Genomic DNA, 20,963 nt, shown 5'->3' on the forward strand with positions numbered 1-20,963 from the left:
GCTGAACAAATGGTTAAGCTTTACCTACCACACATCAGTCATCAGTTTGGTGTAATAAGATGTGTTTTCCATCATTTTACTATTTCCTTTCCTGTAAAACCTGCATTCTTCTATTGCCCAGTGTCCCATTGTGGTTTGATAGAGGGACATAGAATGAATCTAAATGGCAGAAGATAAAAGACTTCAATGGCTCAGACAAACATAAAGTCTCACTTTCTTTGAATCAAAAGAAGCAGAAGAGTTAAAAAAAACCAAAAAAAAACAAGACTGTGCATTTTGAAGTTAAATGGTTTAGAAAACCAAAGAGAGAAGGGAACTGGGGAAAAAGCACTCAAAGTCTTTGTGGTGTTTAAACGTGATCAGTGACAGGTCAAACAGGCAGTTCTTCAGGGAGAGGAAACACAGAAGAAAAGTCAACACCGTCGATTATTATTTCATCAGTGCACAGAGAGAGGAAGTCTGATAAAAGACAAAGACACGAGGTCAGAACAGACATGACCAGGAATTATCTACAAAAAAAACATAAAAAGGTCGGTAACGTGTATCAACTGTGGAGTCCATAATGCTCCATTTCAGAGTTTTTGAATCATTATTGCAGTCCGTTTATCTTTTGCATGAATGTAAAAACAGTGCATCACAAGACACTGTTTGATCGCTGCTTTTGCAAACATCTGCTCTCCTAAAAATGTAGCAGCTCGCTGAATGCCGGCTCCAGGGGAGTTGTTCAGTAAGTCACCCGGCAGTGTGACCTCCCTTTGAAGGCACAACAAGTGAATACACAATTTCCCTGAGGGATTGATTCTGATATCCAAACCTTTTTGAACAACTGCTGCAAACCTGCCATAGCGCCTACTTGCCCAGTGTCAACTATTATAGGACAAGTTGCAAAGGAAACTTACTGAAGATGGAGATTTATTTGAGATGGCAAAAACAAACCTAATTAACATTTTACAAAAATTCTAGCTGAAGTTTAACAGAGGAAAAAATGCATTTCCCCTAATTGGATCTCGTGTCTGTGGTCTAACTGGACGTTTATCTCTTGGTCAAAAAAGGCTTATTGGATTATTTTTACAAATGACTCCCTATTTTCTTCCTGCGAATTGGTGTTAATGCCTGATGATTTAACCTGTGCTTGAGGGTGTTTGCTTATTCATACAATGCAAAATTATATGCGGCTACACTGGTGAATTGAAATCACCCCAACGCCTTTCTCATAGCCTTTCTGGGATTACGATAGCTCAATTTATTTTGGTTTGATAATCACATAAATCTAAGAGGCTCTGAGATTTACTGTAGTTGTAAATACCTACAGTTGAACACCTGCTTAAAAAGTTACGCCTAATACGTGTTTGATGATTCAGTACATGAGGCCGTAAATGACTAGACACGAATGGCACTTGAATGTCATCGCCTTCATGGTTGCTGTCTCAGGCATGAGTTTTCTTCCTGTGTGAATTTAGATAGGTAAATTAGGCCGATTTTAAGAAGTCCAGATAGTCTGAGCCACACTCAAAGTCTGTGTCGTGACTGCCATAAATACGAGAAACCAAAATCGCTCGACTCAACGAATGAATCGGTCGAGTTGTGCATTAAGAAATGCATTTTTCAGCTGGTGCACAAGATCTGAGGAGATGATAGATTACATTCCCTAAATGCACACTAAATAAATGATTGCATTAATATTAAAGGGGAACACATTAAAGGATGACGACAGAAAGGCAAGAACGAAATTGAAAAAGTGAGATAACAAACAGATGAGAGTCATTGTCAGAATGAAGGAGAGTCAGAGCTGACTGAGCTTGTCAGAATAATGGAGGACATTTGGTTGAACACGGCCACCGGTCTGAGATCAAATGAAAAGTCTCACTGCATGTCGGCCGTGTGCGTGTATGCGTACGTGTGTGAATGTGCAAAGTCTTTTAAAGGCTTCCACTCCACTGGCAACCGATCATTAGGCTCTTGGTGTGTCTGCATTTGCACAAAGAGGTGTGAACGTAGCCAAGCGAGCATATTTGAGTTTCTCAGTAGCTCTGCAGAGGCAACGAACCAGGACTTTCCAGGACATGAGAGAAAGTCTACAGGGAAACAGCTACCAAACAATTTCAGACACGCGCTCACATGCACACCCACAGCATAAGGCAAATAAGCATTGAAATAAGCCGACGAACTGTCACAGCTCCGAATTTCCGAAGGCTATTTCCTAGGGCCATATAGAATACTATATTACCATTCACACAAACGAAAGACAAACATGCACAATCATCCAAGAAAATGTTGAACGCATACAGTCTTATAGGCACAGATCCATAGCTGTCTTGCATGTGACCAGACACAGAGACTGACTCTGGGATTTTAAGGCTCAATTAAATAGGAAACTTCAGCGTATATGAGATGGAGTGGTATGCAGTGGTGGCCGAGAGGTTATAGACGCAGTATTGGGATCAGGAGTTCACAGATTTGAATCCCACAGCTGACGTTTCACCACTGTGTGTCCCTGAGCAACACCCTTGACCCCCCATAAGCTCCCTGGAGCGCCGTAATGTGGCCACACCTCTTCATCCTAGCAATAGATTAGTCAATGTAAAACATTATACTGATAATAATAAAAAAGACCGAAGGGGACTTATGAAGTACGATTAGTTATTTCAGTATGTAAAAAGAGTTTAGTAAGATGGGAAAAGAAAGTACTAATGAAATGAGCGTAGAGAAACATGGGAGTGAAGCCAGAAAGAGGGTGAAGAAGTAAGAGGCAAGGAGAAACATTAGGAGGAAGTGAAGGAGGGAGAGACAAAGACGAGAAGAAATCAATACCAGTGAGATGGCAGCAAAGGAGGGAAAGAGGTCACAAATCACCCGAGCCAATACTGTGTGTGCCAATAATGTATGTGTGTGTGTGTGCATGTGTAGATGTAGAGTCACAGGTCATTGCTAGCAGACTAATAACCATTCACACTTTGGCTAATGGAGACAAAGTAAGTAACCTAGTACACAATATGTCATTAGCACACTTCAAGGCTAATGGAGATATACTGAGGTCTTATGTGCGTTGCTTAAGGAAGGAGTGGAGAAATGTCCTTCACAAAAAGATAGCCAATCTCAACAAATGATCCCGGTTCTCACCTTACATCATATTAATTCAGATGGATATATGGTAATCAGGTTTTGGCAAACTGTATTAAAGCGCCAGTTAAAGTGCCGAGCTGGAGGAGTCTTTAAGAAGGTGTCATTGTGTCATTAGTAACCCTGTAGTGGGTTGAGTTAGCTCTGTTTTCCAAGGATATGGCGAGAGGCAGGGGAGCTGTTTAGGGGATCAAATCTGCTCCCTCCAGTTGGAGGCTGACCTCTGAAACCCTGAAGCCATCCTACCGACCCTTCCTCATTCTCTGAGCCTACATCCCTGCCAGTGACCTTCACCTGACTTACCCAGCCCGGGATGAGACATATTGTGTGGCTCCAAACATTCAGACTAATTTATTGAGCTGCCATGAAGCGTGTGTATTTTCCATTCACGGAGAATTTATGACATCAGCAATATTTAAATCAGGTTTTCAGTTTTTAGGAGTAGAGCTAAATGTCAGATTGCATTTCACTTAGTCAAACTTATGCAGTAGTAGTAGTATGTAAGGAGCACAAGCCAGAAATGTTGGGGTTTTTTTTCCATTAAATTTTATTAAGTAATTGTTCATCCATCTTCTATTCTGCTTTATTTAACTGATGGTTGCAAGGAGCTGGAGCCAATCCCATCTAACTATGGGTGAAAGCATTGTACAACCTAAACACGTCACTAGGGTGTAAAGTACAAGCAATATATAGTCCAAGTCACCTCATGCATGTTTTTATACTGTTGGAGGAAAGTATCCATGTGTGCACAGGAAAATTTTTTGAAGTATCTCCAAAAAGGCTCCAGATCTTGGTATCGAACCAGAGTTACTGAATTAATTAAGTTTACCACGACTCCACTGCACAGCCTTAAATAATTGGTTCTAATAAATGCCCTTGTATGTCACGTATCCAGTCTGGGTCACTCCGTCCTTGTTACCTCCATTTCATCCCTGTACTGTTTTACATCAGCAAATAAACAATCAGTAGTCCCTGGATGAGAGAACATTTCAGAGGCTGACCATTTCTCATGTCACTTTAATCTGACAGGACTCTTTATAAGACGAACAGAACAGGACCTTGGTGGCTTGTTTCTCAGTAATTACCTGCGAGTACAATCTTTTGAAAACAAAGGCACATCTAGTCACACACATTATGTGTTTATATTCATTTAAATTGACCTAAATGAAGAAGTGATAGCGCAACATCCTATAGGCTTTGAATAAGAAAAGATTAACGGATGAAATGACACAGGTTTCTATCATCCATTCTTTGTAGTGACTCAGCAATATAATCAGATAGGAAAAGGGAAATGAAATGGAGCCACTGTTATTAACTATATCTGTGCATTTCCTGTTTGTTGAAATCTATGTCATAAAATATTTTATTGTACCTTCTGGCTTAAGAGCATCTTCAATAGCACCACAATGTCCTATGACTGTATTTGATGATATCTGCTTTATGGTTTCATTGTGAGAAGTTTTCCCTCAATGATGATATACTGTAAAGTTTTATATGAAAATGAAGGACACAAACAAGATTATAGGAAAACAAGTTTTTGTGAAAGCTTCTTCTTTCCTCCACTTTATTCTTCTTATTCTACCAAGAATGTGAAGCTTTGATGTCAGCTGTGTATCAAGGGTATATATAAGTAAATTATACAAGGGTTACTTTTGCACAATATATTACAAATTCATCAATGCAAACAATATCATTAATATCAATGATCGGGGGAGGTAACTTACATATAGTAATAAAACATTAAGCTCTTTTTGCATAAAAAAAAATTAAAAATTAAAATAAAAAGGGATAAAATTATTGATGCCTTCGCTCTCAACCACAACAACTGCCATGGTGAGTGCATGAGTATTGCTTATTTGGTGTTTGAGATCCGAATTCTGACTCCTTCTGGTTATCTCTATGCAGCGTTTATCATTATGTCATTCGGTCCATTGAACCAATTTTCTTTCTTCCCGTGGAGGTTTTGATTGACTGGCAGCAGGAGTTTGTGGTCTTTGTGTGTGAAGCCTAAATGAAAGATTGTTGTGTGTTTTGCTTCCTGCTGCTGTTGAGGCTCCATCAGTGACATACTTGTGTTAAAGTTTCCATTCAGTGGTGTGTTTAAGTGGCAGGCTTGTAAACATTTCATCTTTATCGCTTCTGCTAAATATCTTGCGTATTGTGTCACATCATATTGTTTTAAATAGAGGAGCTTTTCCATTATGTGCATAACTGTTACGTGCACGGTGCAATGCGTGCATATTGTCGGTGCTCCAGTAGGGAATTAACTAGAGATCCATAACAGCAGCGTCACTGAATGATCGAGCTCCCACAAAGCACCAGCAGACAAAAAAATCTTTGCCGCCGCCACTGCCAATGTCTAAAGTCACAAATTAAAACAAAAAAACCCTCAAAAAACAGACAAACAAATAAGACACACAGAACAAATCTTGAAGCAAAAAGACATGTCTGTATGTATCGCAAATGATATCGTTATCATGACGCTCAGCAAGAAAACCGCATGTTGACCTCATATCACGCAACGGTGTTTTATAGATGCTGATATTCAGCGTAACCACACTGAAACACAGATTTAAAGGGTGTTTATGACAACAACACTAACTCTGGCCAGCGAGCATAATTCAAAGGACATGGTTTTTTTGTGTTTTGTTTTTTTTATAATTCCCGGTTGCACATGTAAAAAGTTGAAAGAAATATAGCTGAATCAAACGAGCAAAGTTCAGGACAGTAACATTCTGAATGACGGGAAAAAAAAATATTGTAATGAATATCACCACAGCTTCTCTTCTATGACCGAATTATAACTGTTTTGATTCTAACAGAGCAGCACGCCTTCTAATGTGATAGTACTTAAATTTAAGAGGATGGCTGTTTATTTTTGCTTTAAAAGAAAAAGCTAATTGTGAAGAACAACAATTAAATGATAAAAAATATTGTTTTGTGTTCTTTACTGAACTTAGTAAAAGTTTGAAATTTTTAAAAAAGTTCAAATGTTAAGAAGGAAACTGAATCATAATAATGTTACTGTTATACTAACGTCCTTTAAGTTAAAGTGTAAAACATCACACTTACTAAATCAACTAGGTGAAAAACCGTGTTGCCATGTATGATGCCATACTTCCATCATTCCCCACTCAATGTTTCACAGTGTAACAACAAACTCTGATGTATTGATTTTATGTTCTAACTGCTTCATATACACTTTGTTTTTACCTCCAGCCTGACAATCAAACAGCACTGTGATTCAAAATATAAACTCATTTCATATTTCCCGCACAAATATGAGAAAGTCAGAAGGTGAAGAAGGAAGAGAGGGAGCACAGCAGGACTCATATCATCCTTCTCCTCAGTGTGGCTCCCTGATATCTGTTGGCCTTTCCATCCTTCTCAATGGTACCCTCCATCAGCCTCCTTCCATCATCCCCTGCTTCTCGCCAAAGCTTTCTAAGACTCGGGTTGTAGCCACCGCTGCTCGATCCGATTTCAGTCAGTGGAAATTAGAGTAGAGCACAAAACAGCATGGAGCGAAGAGAGAAAAGAAGAGGAAAGAAAAGAGAAGAAAGAAAAGGAGAGGACAGAACAGAGGGGGAGAGTTGGAGCAAGGAGAATGATAATAAAAAGCAGTATGGGGGTCATAGCTTCTAGCTGTGTCTGTATAGCAGCAGGAAACAAAGACAGGGAAACGGCTTACAGAATATAGGTTTCACAGAATAACACACAGGAAACTTTATTCAGCAGAAGGCATACAGACTATACTTTTCTATGAGTCTCTGAAACTGTGTTGCATAATGTATATCCAGGAATATTCATGATCTCTTTTAAATTGTATTGTCTGCGGGCAAAGGGTAATTAATTCATCACATTGTTTCCCTTTTTATCATTATACATTTTAGTGTACATGAGAGATTAGAAGTTCCAGAGCAGTAAAAATAGTGAGCATCATTTCAATTTTTTTTTTTTTTCAAAGTCACATTATAAGCACTTGCTTTGAAATAAATGTGTCATGATTTAAAGGAGAAGCAGTTCACAAATGTAAAGCCCAAGGTTTGAGGGTTATTTCCACAGACACGAGTGTAAAAATAACATTTTAAGTACATATAAAGGTTGCACTGAAATGCGAGTGACTAACATGGCTGCAGAAAACAAAGAAATGAAAACATAGACATACTGTATGTCAACATAAACTGGACTTGTCTGAGCAATTTCTTTTAGGATGAATCATACAACTTACTGAGTGCCCCTCGTCCTGAAAAGACTCCATGGCAAAGATCATTATTACAGTATAAGACGCTAAATCCATGGGTTGCTAATTGAACAAAATTTGCGCTCAATAGGACACTGTTTGAAACTCAGCAGCCAGCAAATGAAGGGCTGATGGGAGACTGATAAATGAGCAGCAGCTGCACATGATGTCAGGCATGAATACTTGGAGGTGGGAGGGGAAATGGGAGGAAAACATTGGAAGTGAGACTGAATGAACCAAACATATGATTATAAGAGATCTCCCCATTTTGTCATCATCAGCTATTGGTGACTGTAACCTATAAGTATATGCAGGTGGTGGTACTCTTGGAGACAAATGACTGATGCAAGACATGGGTGTTCGATAAGAGAACAGGGACTGAAAAGAAGTAAAGGCAGAACACGTATAATGTGAAGAATGTTCAAGAAATCAAACACATTGCACAGCAATAAGGTCAATCAAACAGAGAGTCAGTGATTTAATTTCCTTGCCACTTCGGACATTCCCTTATCTCATACATAATACTGTAATTGTGTTGCATTTACTCTTCTCTGCTTAGATCACTCAGGTGATTCAGTAAAAACTTCAAACTGTTCCTAAGTTGAATTGGTTTGTGCCTTGGGTTTATAACACTAGCAAACGTGCAAAAAGCTCATAAAAGCAGAGTAGAGTATCTGATTTTAAGATCTTTGATTACAAGGAAAAGCTGCAGTTAAAGCATCAATATTACTATACCAGTAATTATAAAATATCAAATATGTATTTCAAAGAGCCACATGGTTGAGTGGTTAGCCCTCTAACTACATAGTGAGAAAATCCCTGTTTTGATTTCAGGGACCTGGAACCCTTCTGTTGCAGTTTTTCCTGGTGGTGTATCCAAAGACACTAATGGTTGTATGGTCAGCTAATTGGTGACTGTTAATATTCCCCTAGGAGTGTGAGCGGTGTGCGTGCGTGTTTCTCAGTCACTCTGAATTGCCATGGACTGGTGACATGTCCAGGGTGTTTAGCATCCCTAAGTTGATTTAAAAAAAGAAAATGAAAATCCAGGATAGTTCTCTGTGCTACTGTTGGCTCTCCTGCATTTCACTGTCAGGACTTTAAATCAGGAGTTTTCAAACTGTTTTCAGCCCGCATTTAATCACTTGCTCTGGGGACCCAGAGCTCATTATCAAACAGGTGGAGACCCATAAGCCAAGCTCATGTCAACCTTAAGTCTTAGAAACCAGCCTGTGTACGTCTTTGTCTCCCTGCCAAAGCAACAGCATGATTCATCATTACCTAGCCAGCAGACTAATACCGTGTGCTGTCAAATGGCGAGCGTGGAATTTTGGCTGCACTCCAGTACATCATTGTGGATCCTATTAAACTGTCCTGTGAACATCACTGTGCAGGTACTGGCCGCAGGACAGCTGTGTACACACGTCTGACATGTGACCTGCCTCTCTGCACACATACCTAAACATCTGAATAATGGGTTTAACTTGTTTACTTGGAATGGCACCGCTGGGACAAAAGGGCCGGTCGCATCCTGAAGAGCAAGATATCAGCGTGGCCAGACATGCATGTAAAGAGCTTAACGTTGCGGAGGTGGAAAATGGACTTGATTTGAATGTACCCGCACATCTGTGCACTTTGGATGTGTTCAAAATGGGGTTTTCGGTTGTTGCTCACCTCCTAAGATTTAGTGCAGTCTCTAAAGTGCTGGAAACAACATCTGCTCCAGATATTAAACATGTATGTGTGTGGTGATGCGTTTTCAGCTCCTCCATCAACGTGATCATTTTTAACCTCATGTATATTTGTTGGATCTATGCCTGCAAAGAGCAGATTATGTTCTCAAAAAAAAAAAAGCATTTTACTCTTTGACTGTTTACATTGAACTGTGCTTCTTCAGTTGTCCCGTGGATGAACTGATTTGTAACTGCACCTGGGCTTTTATTTTTTTTTTTTCTGTCAAAAAATGTCTCAAACCCTATAAAACAAAACAAGAGAAAAAAAGAAGTGCATTTTGTCACAATACGCCCACTTTCTATTTTACTTCAAAGAAAAGAAAATCACTGCTTGGATGCGTGCGTGTGTGTTTGTGCGCACGTGGATCTCTCAGAAGGAAGAAAGAAAAAAAACTGTACTCACCAGAGTTTTCGTCGACCCTCTCCTCCACTGTGTGGTCTTTCTGATGAACCCACTCGCTGTTGCACTTGAAGTAAATCTGTGTGGCGGGTGTTGCTTTGCAGTAGAGATTAACGGGCTTGTTCTTGACGATGTAGCCTTCTTCGGGTTCGAACAGGAAGTGAGGTAAAGGCTCGGGAGGGTCCGAAGGAAAGGTTTCTGGGAGTTCACTGAGACTCAGGAAGTCATCATCGTCTCTCACTGTGGAGGAAAGGAACAAGAAACGTTAGACCGATTACAGTCACCATCGGCCTTCACTCAGCCAGTCCGATCGACTTGTTTTGAGGACGAACAAGAGCAGAAGTTTGACTTTGAATGGATGAGCTATTTTCTTTGAATAATTGATGGTTATTCTGTGAATCACACCAGTGAACAGTATCATCCAAGGCTTCCCCGTAACCTTTGTGTGTAAGGTACAATGCTGTTTCATTTAATCACTAATAATTGCCATGCTCCAGGCAGAGGAGCCACGTTTTTTTTTCTCTTTCACTGAGCCATAAAATGCATCTTTTATCCTAACTGAGGTATTGTGCTTACTTCCTGTAATTGAAAACACACACTTACACACAGTCCTCTTCTTGCTATATGGCCAGGATTTGCAATTTGATCAAATAAACAAGCACGAGAGAGTTAAAATGACAGAAAGGGAAGACGAGGCGTGGATACTGACATGCATATAAGACATTGGGACTTGAAGAGTCAATTACAGAGCAGCAGTGAGTAAATGAGTAAATAAATGAATTTTACTTCCACATCTGCTCATTTACAGGGGTGTTTCTTTATGGGAAAACTCAAGCCCATAAAGCCAGGCAGACAAGGCATACTGATTCAGCCTGCCTGTGACATCCTGCTGGTCCCATCTCAGCCTGGCCGGTGTTTGCCTTGACATACATTTCTTGCAGAGGGTGGATAATAACACCTGATAAATTGTCTAAACAATCACTGGCCTGCCAGAGAGATAACTGAGTGGATTTCTGGCATATCAGAAATTTGCAGTTCAAGCTGTTCCACAGTTTTGATTTCCCTCAAGACTGTTGTCAAAAGATCTGTTATGAACTGCAGTGAGCATATTTTAATATTAGTGGAGGAGTATCTCATATGCTGTGGCTAAAACTACCCCGCTTCTGTCTGCCACTGTTGTGATACAAAAGTGAACACTAAAAAACAGACACCATACTGTCTGCATCTTACCACCATCTGTGGTTCAATATTCTCCTCTTTCCCATCTCCGTTAATAAGTGAATGATATACAATACTAAGACTTTCCCTCATTTTGTCAGCACAGGGAAGATTTAATTCACTTTAGTGGGAAGCGTGACAGAACGAAAAACAGAGTTGTGGCTCATTGTCAAACATCAGTTGGAACACTAACATTGTAGCTTGTCAAATAATCAAGGGTGAGAAAAAAAAAAAAAAAAAAAAGTTTATTTGTGCTTGTGTGAGTAAATCATGAAGAGTGGGTTAGGTTAGGGCAGAGTATTACTATAGGGAGGTATAGGGAGTATTACTCGATCACAAGCAGACAAAATGTCTGAAACATGTTCGCCACTGCCAATCCACAGCTGAATAGAGAGCATGTGCAACATCCATTTAAGTCTATACAAACATCCATTAATCCTTAAGAATAGGATTAACGAGAAATACACAAGTATGAGCTAAGGATACATTTAGTTGTACATAAAACAGGTGCGGTATATCCCTTTGGGTAATCACAACTGACTACAGAGTCACTGCTTATTTAAAATTAAAGCTGGACATTTCAACAGGTATCCGATTGCTTTAAAACAACCCCCCCCCCCAAAAAAAAACCCTGATCGATATTACATTGTTGAATTTCTTTTCTTTTTTTAATGTTTGACGCTTTTTTTTGAGACCTCGGCTTGTGGGCTACATGTACAAAGTCAAAGAGAAATAAATGCACCTGTACATGATGTTTGCAATACAACAGTTTTTTTTTTGTTTTGTTTTGTTTTTGTTTTCTGTTTTTATTTGTGTGGTAAATGTAAAAGAAGAAAAAGTAAGTTTCTACCAATGCATGGACATCCACATATTCATTAACTCGAACTGTTTTTTGTATATCTTTATTCTTACTACTGTTGAATTGGTGAAAATGTGCAATGACTATGTGCTTCTGTTCCTTTTTTAAGATAACTTCAACTTTCCACACCACACATGTGTGACCTGCATGTATATCTTATCTAGGAGGTCACTATAAAGAACATACGGGGAAAAAAGCTGTAATTCCTCGCTGTATTGCTGTGCTGTCTGGTAACTTTAGGAGTTATCGTTATCAGAACTCCACTAGCTAAATCATGTCAGCAGCGAAAGGAAAGGAGGAAAAAGATTAACTATCACAATTCGGAATATCAGCGTTGAATAACAGCTAAAAGTTGAACAACTTGCATATTTAGGTAATTGAGTGGGAATAATAGGTGGCTTTTGGTTTATTTAATCAAGTGTTTAGAGAAGCAGGTGAATCTGGATTTCTATTTCTAAATCAACCTATTATTATAATTATCACACAAAAGCTATTGATACACCGTTTAAGTGATGGCATGTGTTTCCGTTTGTTCAAATTGAATCTGGGTCTTTTTTCAGTTTTGTCAGATATTATGCAATGGCAAACAATGGATGGTGAAATGAGCAGCAAACTCATGACGGATAGACAGGAGGCAGGCAGGAGGAAATAACTGAACTGACAGAGCGGCCAACCCTAAGGGTACCAGGAACTTCATCCTCCTCCTCCTCCTCCTCCTCCTCCTGCATCCTTCATCCTGCTCTCTCCCCTCAGTCTTTTCACTCCATCCAAACTTCACGCCCACCTGTGGCCTCAATCAAAGGGACACCAAAAATGTTTTGTCACCAGGTTGCCAAGGTCACCAAAACACAGAGGATTACAAGTCTAGGTGGGAGGCTGAGGGGAGGAAGTAGCCTTTGGTTTATTTTCTCTCCCCTCGGACACAAATGGACACAAACACAGTGGACATATATTAAAAGTTCACACACGCACACACACAGACACACTTGCCACAAACTTGTAATTTCTCTCCACTCCATCATCATCTAGTTTCATTACTGCTGCAGAGGCCTGTGCGTGCGTGCGTGCGTGCGTGTGTGTGTGTGTGTGTGTGTGTGTGTGTGTGTGTGTGTGTGTGTGTGTGTGTCGTTTCAGATCACAAGTTAGGACAATTTCACACAAAGTCATAGTCGAGCCCATTTTCAGTTCTAATGGTTGCAGTTGCACGCAAACACACCTATAATTACAAATACAAAATATATGAAGAAAAAAAACAACAAAACAACATGCATTCATATGATTGTGTATAAAATCATTTAACTGTGAGTGTTGCTGTGGCGCTTGTCCTGGGAAATAGCAGTGAGCTGTGGGCTTGGAGCTTAAAGCAGCTTAGGTAAAAACTAGACTCACAAAGGGGGGAAAACGAGTCGCAGTGGCCCCACTTTGATGTCACGAAGCTGACTCTCTTAGTTCTGTAATTAGTTCTCTGAGAGTATGGAAATCTGTCGACATTTTCACTGCATTATTTCATTATCTGTGGGAAATTTCCTGCAGCTCTTGGTTAATTATCTAGTGTCATATTCAGCCGTTTCTCTGTCAGTCTCTCACTTGCTGCACTGCCTTCGCCGTCACTGTTTATATTTGTTGGTACATTTTTCCACCACCCTTTTTTACCCTCCCTGCTTTTCACTTTGCACCCCCCCCCCCCCCCCCCCCCACACACACACACACACACTCCCCAAACAGTCATTCTCACACTCATCTGTCATTTAGAGAGCTGGGGGAGGGAGGTGCATTGCTCTGGAGCGACAGCTATAAATTATTGATTGGCAAAAGAAACATGATAGCAGTAGAAAAGGCTGAGTGGCGAGGGCAACGGTAAGGGGCCGGAGAAATGGGTGTTCCTTTGAATAAAAAGCTTTGTTTCAGAAAGCCTCCTGTTTAATAGAGTTTTCTCTTTTCAAAATCTCACAGGTTTGCATGCTCTCATTTGTTTTGTTTCCAGACTTCCCGCCCCGATTCTCCATCCGCAGCATCCCCCCCCCCCCCTTTCAACCTCTCAGCCCTCATCTCCTGACAAAGTGAATTACTGATCCTAACAGCTCAGCTCATAAACGTCCCGGCTGAACGCTGTCATCAGTAATGGATGGCTGTAGCAGAACAATGTCCACGTTCGATTTACGGTAAGTAGTAAATATATACAGAAAAAAAACACATTTACCCCTTCACTCAAGCCTGTAGATCTGCCCGGCTCAGACTACCTGCAACCCCCACCAATAAATATCTGGATATCTGCGAAGAATTATGACATCAGAAGTGACCAAGGGTGGCTGAACATCGCAGAATGAACTCTGATCTATTGAGCAGGTACGACAGAACGGAAGAAGAAAAAGACAAGTAAAATGGAATGGGTTTGTATGATTACCCTTAGTGGAACGAGCTGCTCCGCCACTTTACTACTTTAATATTCACACAGTGAAAAAAAAAACAGGCGACAACTCATTGGAACCTCGGAATCCAAACTCCTCACACTGGTTCCAAGATTGACTGTGTAACAAATCTAATCAATCATCTTTGATGCACAAGCACATTTAGTGTTTAACAGAAGAAAACAATTAACACACATAATCCTAATTAATGGCATTATGGGCTTCAGACTAATTCCAGCTCCATGATTCTGACAGCTTGTTTGTTATTTGCGAGATATCTACAGAAAAAAAAAATATATATATATATAATCACAAAATGCATGTGACAAGTGAGCGGGGATACTGCATGTGTTTAACTCGTGATGGTATTGGAAATACATTTGAAATATTAAAAGTATGTGGTCACGATTTTGATTATCAGCTTGAAAATACATCCCTGGAAGAGGTGAAGATTAGTGTTTTGCTCACAGCTCAGTGAAGATGGATGAAGAGGGTTCTGGGAAATCCATATTCATGAGCATTTTGCTTTGATATCAGCATGTATATGGACATATCTGCAATATTAATTAAAGAGTGATCCAATGTCAATGGCTCTCGCTTGAACATTATGTCAACTGACTCTCGTTCAGGGATGTACCCTTGAAAGTTTTTAAACACACAAACTGCACAAAAAGGGGGGAAATGTGTGTTTGGTAGATTATTTCATTGTTGTGACAATGCTTGTTGGTATAAAATCTTCTACCATTGGGAGCTTAAAATATATTCCTTTAAAACAGTGCTGAATTTGTAAGGGACAGGCATTTGGGTAATGAGCAGCAGAGCTGAGTATAAGGGTTACGCCCATGAACGGGTGGATTAGATTATTGAACAATACATTTATTTATGTTGGAGCATGTTGAATAACCACATACAGCCTAGCATCTTTTCATAGTGGTCACCAGTCTGATCTCACACTGAGGCTGTCAGAGAAGCTGAATGAGGTATAAGATACAATAACGTAAGATAGGACGACATAAAACATCATTTATTTGTCCACAATCGGGAAATTTGCATTGTTACAGTAGCAAGTGGACCGTAATGAAATAATAGCAAAATAGCATGAACAATAAACATAAAGTAAGAAAAACAATACCAATATTGACAATGTTATATAAACAATGTAATAACCGTGTCATTATTTTACATTCTAACTTGATAATGTTGGTAGTTATTGGAAATATAGGGATGACACTATTGCACGGTGAACAACAGTAATGGACATTAGAAAGTGCAATTTCTATTTTAATTTGTGAAGTAAAACTAATAAAGATTTTCACCCCCAAACACAGCTCTCTGAGTAATGCCGGGAAAAGTTAAGGACCTTAAGGACACGCGTGAAATACACTCATGTCTGCGACCTAAAGCAAGTCCAGCTGAGCCTTATAAGGTCAAAATGCATCATGGGTAGAGGGCTGTTTGTGTGTCTGGGTCCTGTGTTCTCAGTAGCATGAGTGGCCCACGATGTCTATCAGTGCAGGAGCCGTGGAAATCATGAGATCATACTTCTCGATGTGTTATCAGCAAGTCTGTATCTGCAGCAGCTGCAACAACAACATGTGCAACTGAGAAACACACACACACACACACACACACACACACACACACACACACACACACACACACACACACACACACACACACACACACACACACACACACAAAAATAGACGTACAAACGTGTGTGTGGCGTCCACTTTAAAAGCACAAGTACAGAGATGTGAATAGAGACATAAACCTGGATCACTTCTGGTCTGTCTCAGATACTTTGCTCCCAAATTATACATTTGGAAAAAAAGGATAAAACTGAGATCTGCAAAAGTATGAGTGTTGAGCAAAAACAAAAACACATGCAACTTTCCTTTTCCTTGCTATCAATCTTCCCCTCCGACTCTCTCTTTCCGTCACACAAACACTCGCACATTGTTTCTCAAGCACAGGAAAATACAAATTCCCATTGTTGGAGCTCAGATTACCCAGGGCCCCTGCCCACAGGGATCCTGCCTACAATTATCTCACAAAACACTGAGACACACACACACACGTACACGCACACACGCACACAGGAAAGCATGCACGCACACTATTTACTTTACAGTATATTTCATTAAACCTAAAAACACTCATCTGAATTTTGAAAAGGTTTGGGGTAGCAGTTGAGAGAGTTCGGAGAGATGAAAATTGAGAGGAGTGATGACTGAAGAGTTGGGAGAGGGCCAGTGTATCAGCTCACGTGCATGCATGCGCGCACGCCACACAGCCACTCAACAGGCATACGACAGAACAACCACACAGAGGCAGAGATTAACTCATTTTATCAGATATTAACCTATAGAAACACTTTTTCAATCATCATTTGATCCCATAACTGCTTTTGAGTGTTCTTTGGTTGTTTTTTGTTTTGCCAACCTCACACTGGGTCTTCAGTGCTCAACTTTCTTAAGTGTTTACCCATTTGCTGTTCAATTATTCATGCTCTGTAACAATAGCTATACGGGTTGGTAAAATGTCGGTTATCCACTATTTTCTTACGAAATGCCTGTACACTACGGTCACTGAGGAGAACAACCGAGGAATTTAAATATGATTACAGGGATTACAAAACACATTATGGAATGCAATCGTACATGCTCCTCTAGAGATGTTTATGTTCACAGGGGTGTTTGTTTAAGAGTAGTGTTTTCAACATTTTTCAATTAAAGTAAGCTTGGTTTTATCAGGCTTCAGTTGGCAATTTTTACATCAGTGTATATGCTATTGTAGTTTTGATTAAATACATTTTAGGTATTTGTTTTCCACCTTTTTTGGAGGCAGCTGAGGCTCAGGTGTTAGACCAGATTTTCTTTTAATCCCAAGGTTGGCTGCTTGATCTCCACCTCGGGTTGTCCATGTACCCAAGTGTCCTTGGGTACTGAACCATGAGGCATTCCCAATGGAGGGTAAGCACCTTGCGTGGCAGCCCTGGCCGTGTGTGCATGAATGAGTGAATCTGAATAAGAGTAAAACACTTTGAGACCGCGAAAGTGTTAAAAATAGACTGTGTAAATGAAATATGTTCAAATGGAGAGCACACTCACATGCGTGCGTGCAAAATAAAAATTATTTTATTATTCTTTTTAGCAAGCATTTCTGACTCACCCAGACTCAGAAGATAAAGGGATGATTGGGAGAGTTATGCTAATTGGAAAAAAAAAAAAAGGTCTGATGAAGCATTCACCACCCGGTATGCAGGTGTAGGGACCGCCAGGAAATTATGCACCAAATACGGGAGTGTCCTGTCCTTTCTCAAAATAAACGCCAAGCGGTCACATATCATCTGCATCCATTTGAAACTTAATATGGATTTTATCCTCAATCTGCTCTTTGATAGTATCCGTTTTATTCAAGACACGAGTAGACATGCAAACTGAGAGAAGTTAATCACTCCATTACTTTTGTCCAAAGGGATTCATTAACTTTACATATATTTGAATATGATCTTAACAGAGACACTTTCATACACTAAAAGAGAGAATTTTGTAAGGTTGGGGGCATACACGAACAGTATCTTTTTTTTTTTTTTTTTTAAATTACAAAAGGTATTGTGCAAATTTTTGCTCAGAGTAAATTTATTTTAAGGTCATTTCACTTTGTGGTAATCAGATGGAGCTGTATTATGTCAGATTTGAAATAGGTTTCACTAAGAGTGAGTGGCCCACTATGTCTATTTGATGACAGAAATAAGCCCCGGAAGAAATAATGCGCCATACACAGCACACTCCTTGTCATTGGCGATAATTTTTTTCTCCAGTGTTTGGGAGTTACACCGAGTAATTCATAACAGCAGAAAATCTGTGAACGCTAGACTATTTCAATAGAGCAGACAGTGACAGCTGCTTGGCGTCCTGTGACTTTAAATATGCATGACTTTCAAAGGCCCGGACTAAAGCTTGGAACTAGATTTACGGCCCGCGCCTACGAGAGGTGACTTTGTCAGACTACAGCTGGCCTCAGTTAACAAAGAACCTAAGAGGGGCGCTATTTGTAGAATGAAGATATCCTGGGAGCCGGGAGGTTAAAACGCTTAAAACACATACCGTACACTGTCATGTCTGTCAGTTTCTCTGGCAACACTTTTACATCCTTCTCAGACCTACTCCATCAATAAATATTTAAATAATAATAGTAATAATAGTAATAATAATACAGAAATATTTTGTAGTGAAATGTGGATTTCGTAAAATAACAAATTCTAACTTTTTTTTATATTCTTATGTCATTTTATAACAAAACCAATAAAACTTATTTTATAGTCACATTTTCTGTGAGAGGTATTTCTGCATTGTTTTATGGCGCACAATTCATATTCTGAATAATTATAAACACATAAACACACACACACACACACACACACACACACACACACACACACACACACACACACACACACACCTTAAGCTCCAGCCACTGACCGTATATTATGAATGCAACCCCCCCAACATAAACAAGGATGATATCTATGACATGCATATCTTATTTACTCTAAAATTATCATTCAGAAAGGTACGCTGCCTTTAGTTATCAGGTCAATGCACGTCTTAAGCTCATATTACCATGTGTGTTGTTATTACTTGCTTGTCTAAAGACACGCTTGTGTACATGCATTTTTTAATAGATGTACTGTAGGCTGGCACAAATGTATATGTATATGCATTTCAGGGTACATGCGCAAGTTATGCAAATGCAGTGTGCACTTTGTGGCCTTTAGAGTTACACGTTCGTACAATTTGCACATTTGAATATGTGTGAGTCTCGAGGAGGTGGGGAATTCAGTGCTCTAATGTGTGTACGGCATGTGCATTTCCATGGGTAGTTCAATTACAACAACCTTGAAAAATACAGTACATCCCCCATCTAAAATATCAAACATGTTTACAGATAAAATGGAGCTGGAATGGTTTGTTTTATGTTTTTTTTAGTATTAAATCGTTTTTTTGTGAGCTCTTTTCTTACCTTTTTGCTGGCATGATGACTATTCTGGATATTACAGTGAGCTTTGTGCCACACAACGTATTCACACCCAAAAGACAAAGCCTACTGACTTTCATGATCCAGTGACTGTTCAGATGCAAACTTTCAAACATTTGGTTTGACTTTTGACGCTAAGAGTCTCTACAAATATACAATGAAGTGAAAAATATGAAGCCTATCTTAAGCTGCAGAGATGCAAATATCGGCAATATGTTTTGTGTTACGAGGTCACCGCGCTGCAGATGAAAGGAGAATAATTAAAACAATAAGTGGGAGGGATAAAAAGAAACGTGTTTATCATAAAGAAAATAATCCAAAGAAGTAGGTGTTTTTCTGCTGTACTTGACTTGAGGCATAAACATTATTTGCCAGGCTTCTTGCCGGAGAGACATTTTGAGACTCGCGCACACTGCAGTTGGATGTATATCACATGCATATACAATTGGGCACGGGCACATTTTAATCAAGGACACATGCAGCACAGGAGAAGCTGGTGAGTGGGTGTCTGCAGGTAGGCAGTGTGAGCGCACACTGGAGCTATTTATTCTAATGAATGTCTTCGTAAAGTAAGACATGTAATTTCACACAAGATGGACTCGTTAAAGGAATGTAACAAATCATCGCTTCGTCTCTGCAATAATACAAAATCTCAACTTGTACTCTACCTTACACATAGTGTGTTTGCGTAGAGTGCACAACATTACTTACATATGCTGAACAAGACAGACAGACATAACAACACTGCCGTGGTGGGAGTGGATAGCTGTGTTGTTGTTGTTTTTTTTTCTTCCCTCAATTCAAGATTTTTGAAGGTATTCTTTGTGGTCTTCTGAGACAGGGGAGACATATCAACTATACGGCCTGACATGAAGAGCTTGGGAGCACTTCGTTTGTCCAGAAATGGCTCCTAAGCTACTGCTTATCTCCAGTTTCCGCAGCGCAAGTTGGCTTAGGTGTACGGCTACACCTCACTGGACACCACGGGACAGTCCACAGCAGGGGTTTGTATCCGATTCTACTCTTTCAAGGTTGAGCAGCAAGCAATGAGGCTTTGGTTACAGTTTTTGTATGTGCACTTCACAGGGCTCGGCGTGTGGGTGGACACCTGAATGTCACCCGATCAACCACTGCAATCACAGCGAGGTCTCACAAGAGCCAATGTGTTCCAAGTCTTTCAGTTGGACTGTGGGTTTCAATGCCAGCCACTTTCATCTTAACTAGGTCACTGGTGTGAGAACCAGTAATGATGGGCCATGTAGGGCAAATCATCTTCACCATGTCTTAGTTCCTCCTCTTTATGCCTCTTTAGGAACATTAGAAACACTAGGAAATTGTCAGCTTGAAGTCCCCCCCCCTTTTTTGGGTATTTCAACCGCCGTAGTTGTGTATTACATCCGGATTTCCAGCATACAAACTTTTTGCGTTCCCTGTGTCACATACCAAAGACTGCGGTTCACAAATCACAACAAAATTGTTTAATCACAGAGTCTGTCGGGAATTGAATAATGCAGTGATACTGCAGTAACACTAGCGTAATAAAGCAAAGCATTCAGCCGGGGGAAAAACAGATAAGAAAACAGGGAGAACCAGGCAGTCACATAGACCGTCAGAGGAAAATAATTATAGTCATTTTACAATCATGAAGAGCAGTTATCAGCTCTGTAATGCACAACTTTCATTTTGTATTACACACACAAAAATTTAGGGCCATCACACATCCACATGCAGATGGAAAATCTCATTCATATGCATGGTCTTATGTAAGCTTGTGGGGGTACAAAACTTGTGCAAGTTGCTGTGTAATGTTATCTTCCAGATGGATTCTGTCTCCCTTATCCCAGGCCTGAGGGAAAACCAGGGCTTTGCTTTCATTCATGTTCTACTATCACAGCTCAGTATCACTATTAATACAGGCAGCAGCACGGGGCAGTGCATT

The 20,963-nt window shown here is 39.9% G+C and overlaps 1 protein-coding gene across 2 annotated transcripts in view; it reads right to left on the reverse strand.

Annotated features, from left to right (window-relative positions):
* LOC308112571 (netrin receptor UNC5C-like) overlaps positions 1-20,963 on the reverse strand; it is a 189,367-nt gene that overhangs the window by 84,075 nt on the left and 84,329 nt on the right. For both annotated transcript variants that reach the window (XM_080468212.1, XM_080468211.1), the window contains exon 2: positions 9,500-9,736. In XM_080468212.1, the coding sequence (XP_080324338.1) occupies positions 9,500-9,736 (237 nt within the window). The remainder of the gene's footprint in view (positions 1-9,499; positions 9,737-20,963) is intronic.

This window comes from Lipophrys pholis (genome assembly GCF_963383615.2).
Source record: "Lipophrys pholis genome assembly, chromosome: 7".
Classification (NCBI taxonomy): domain Eukaryota; kingdom Metazoa; phylum Chordata; class Actinopteri; order Blenniiformes; family Blenniidae; genus Lipophrys; species Lipophrys pholis.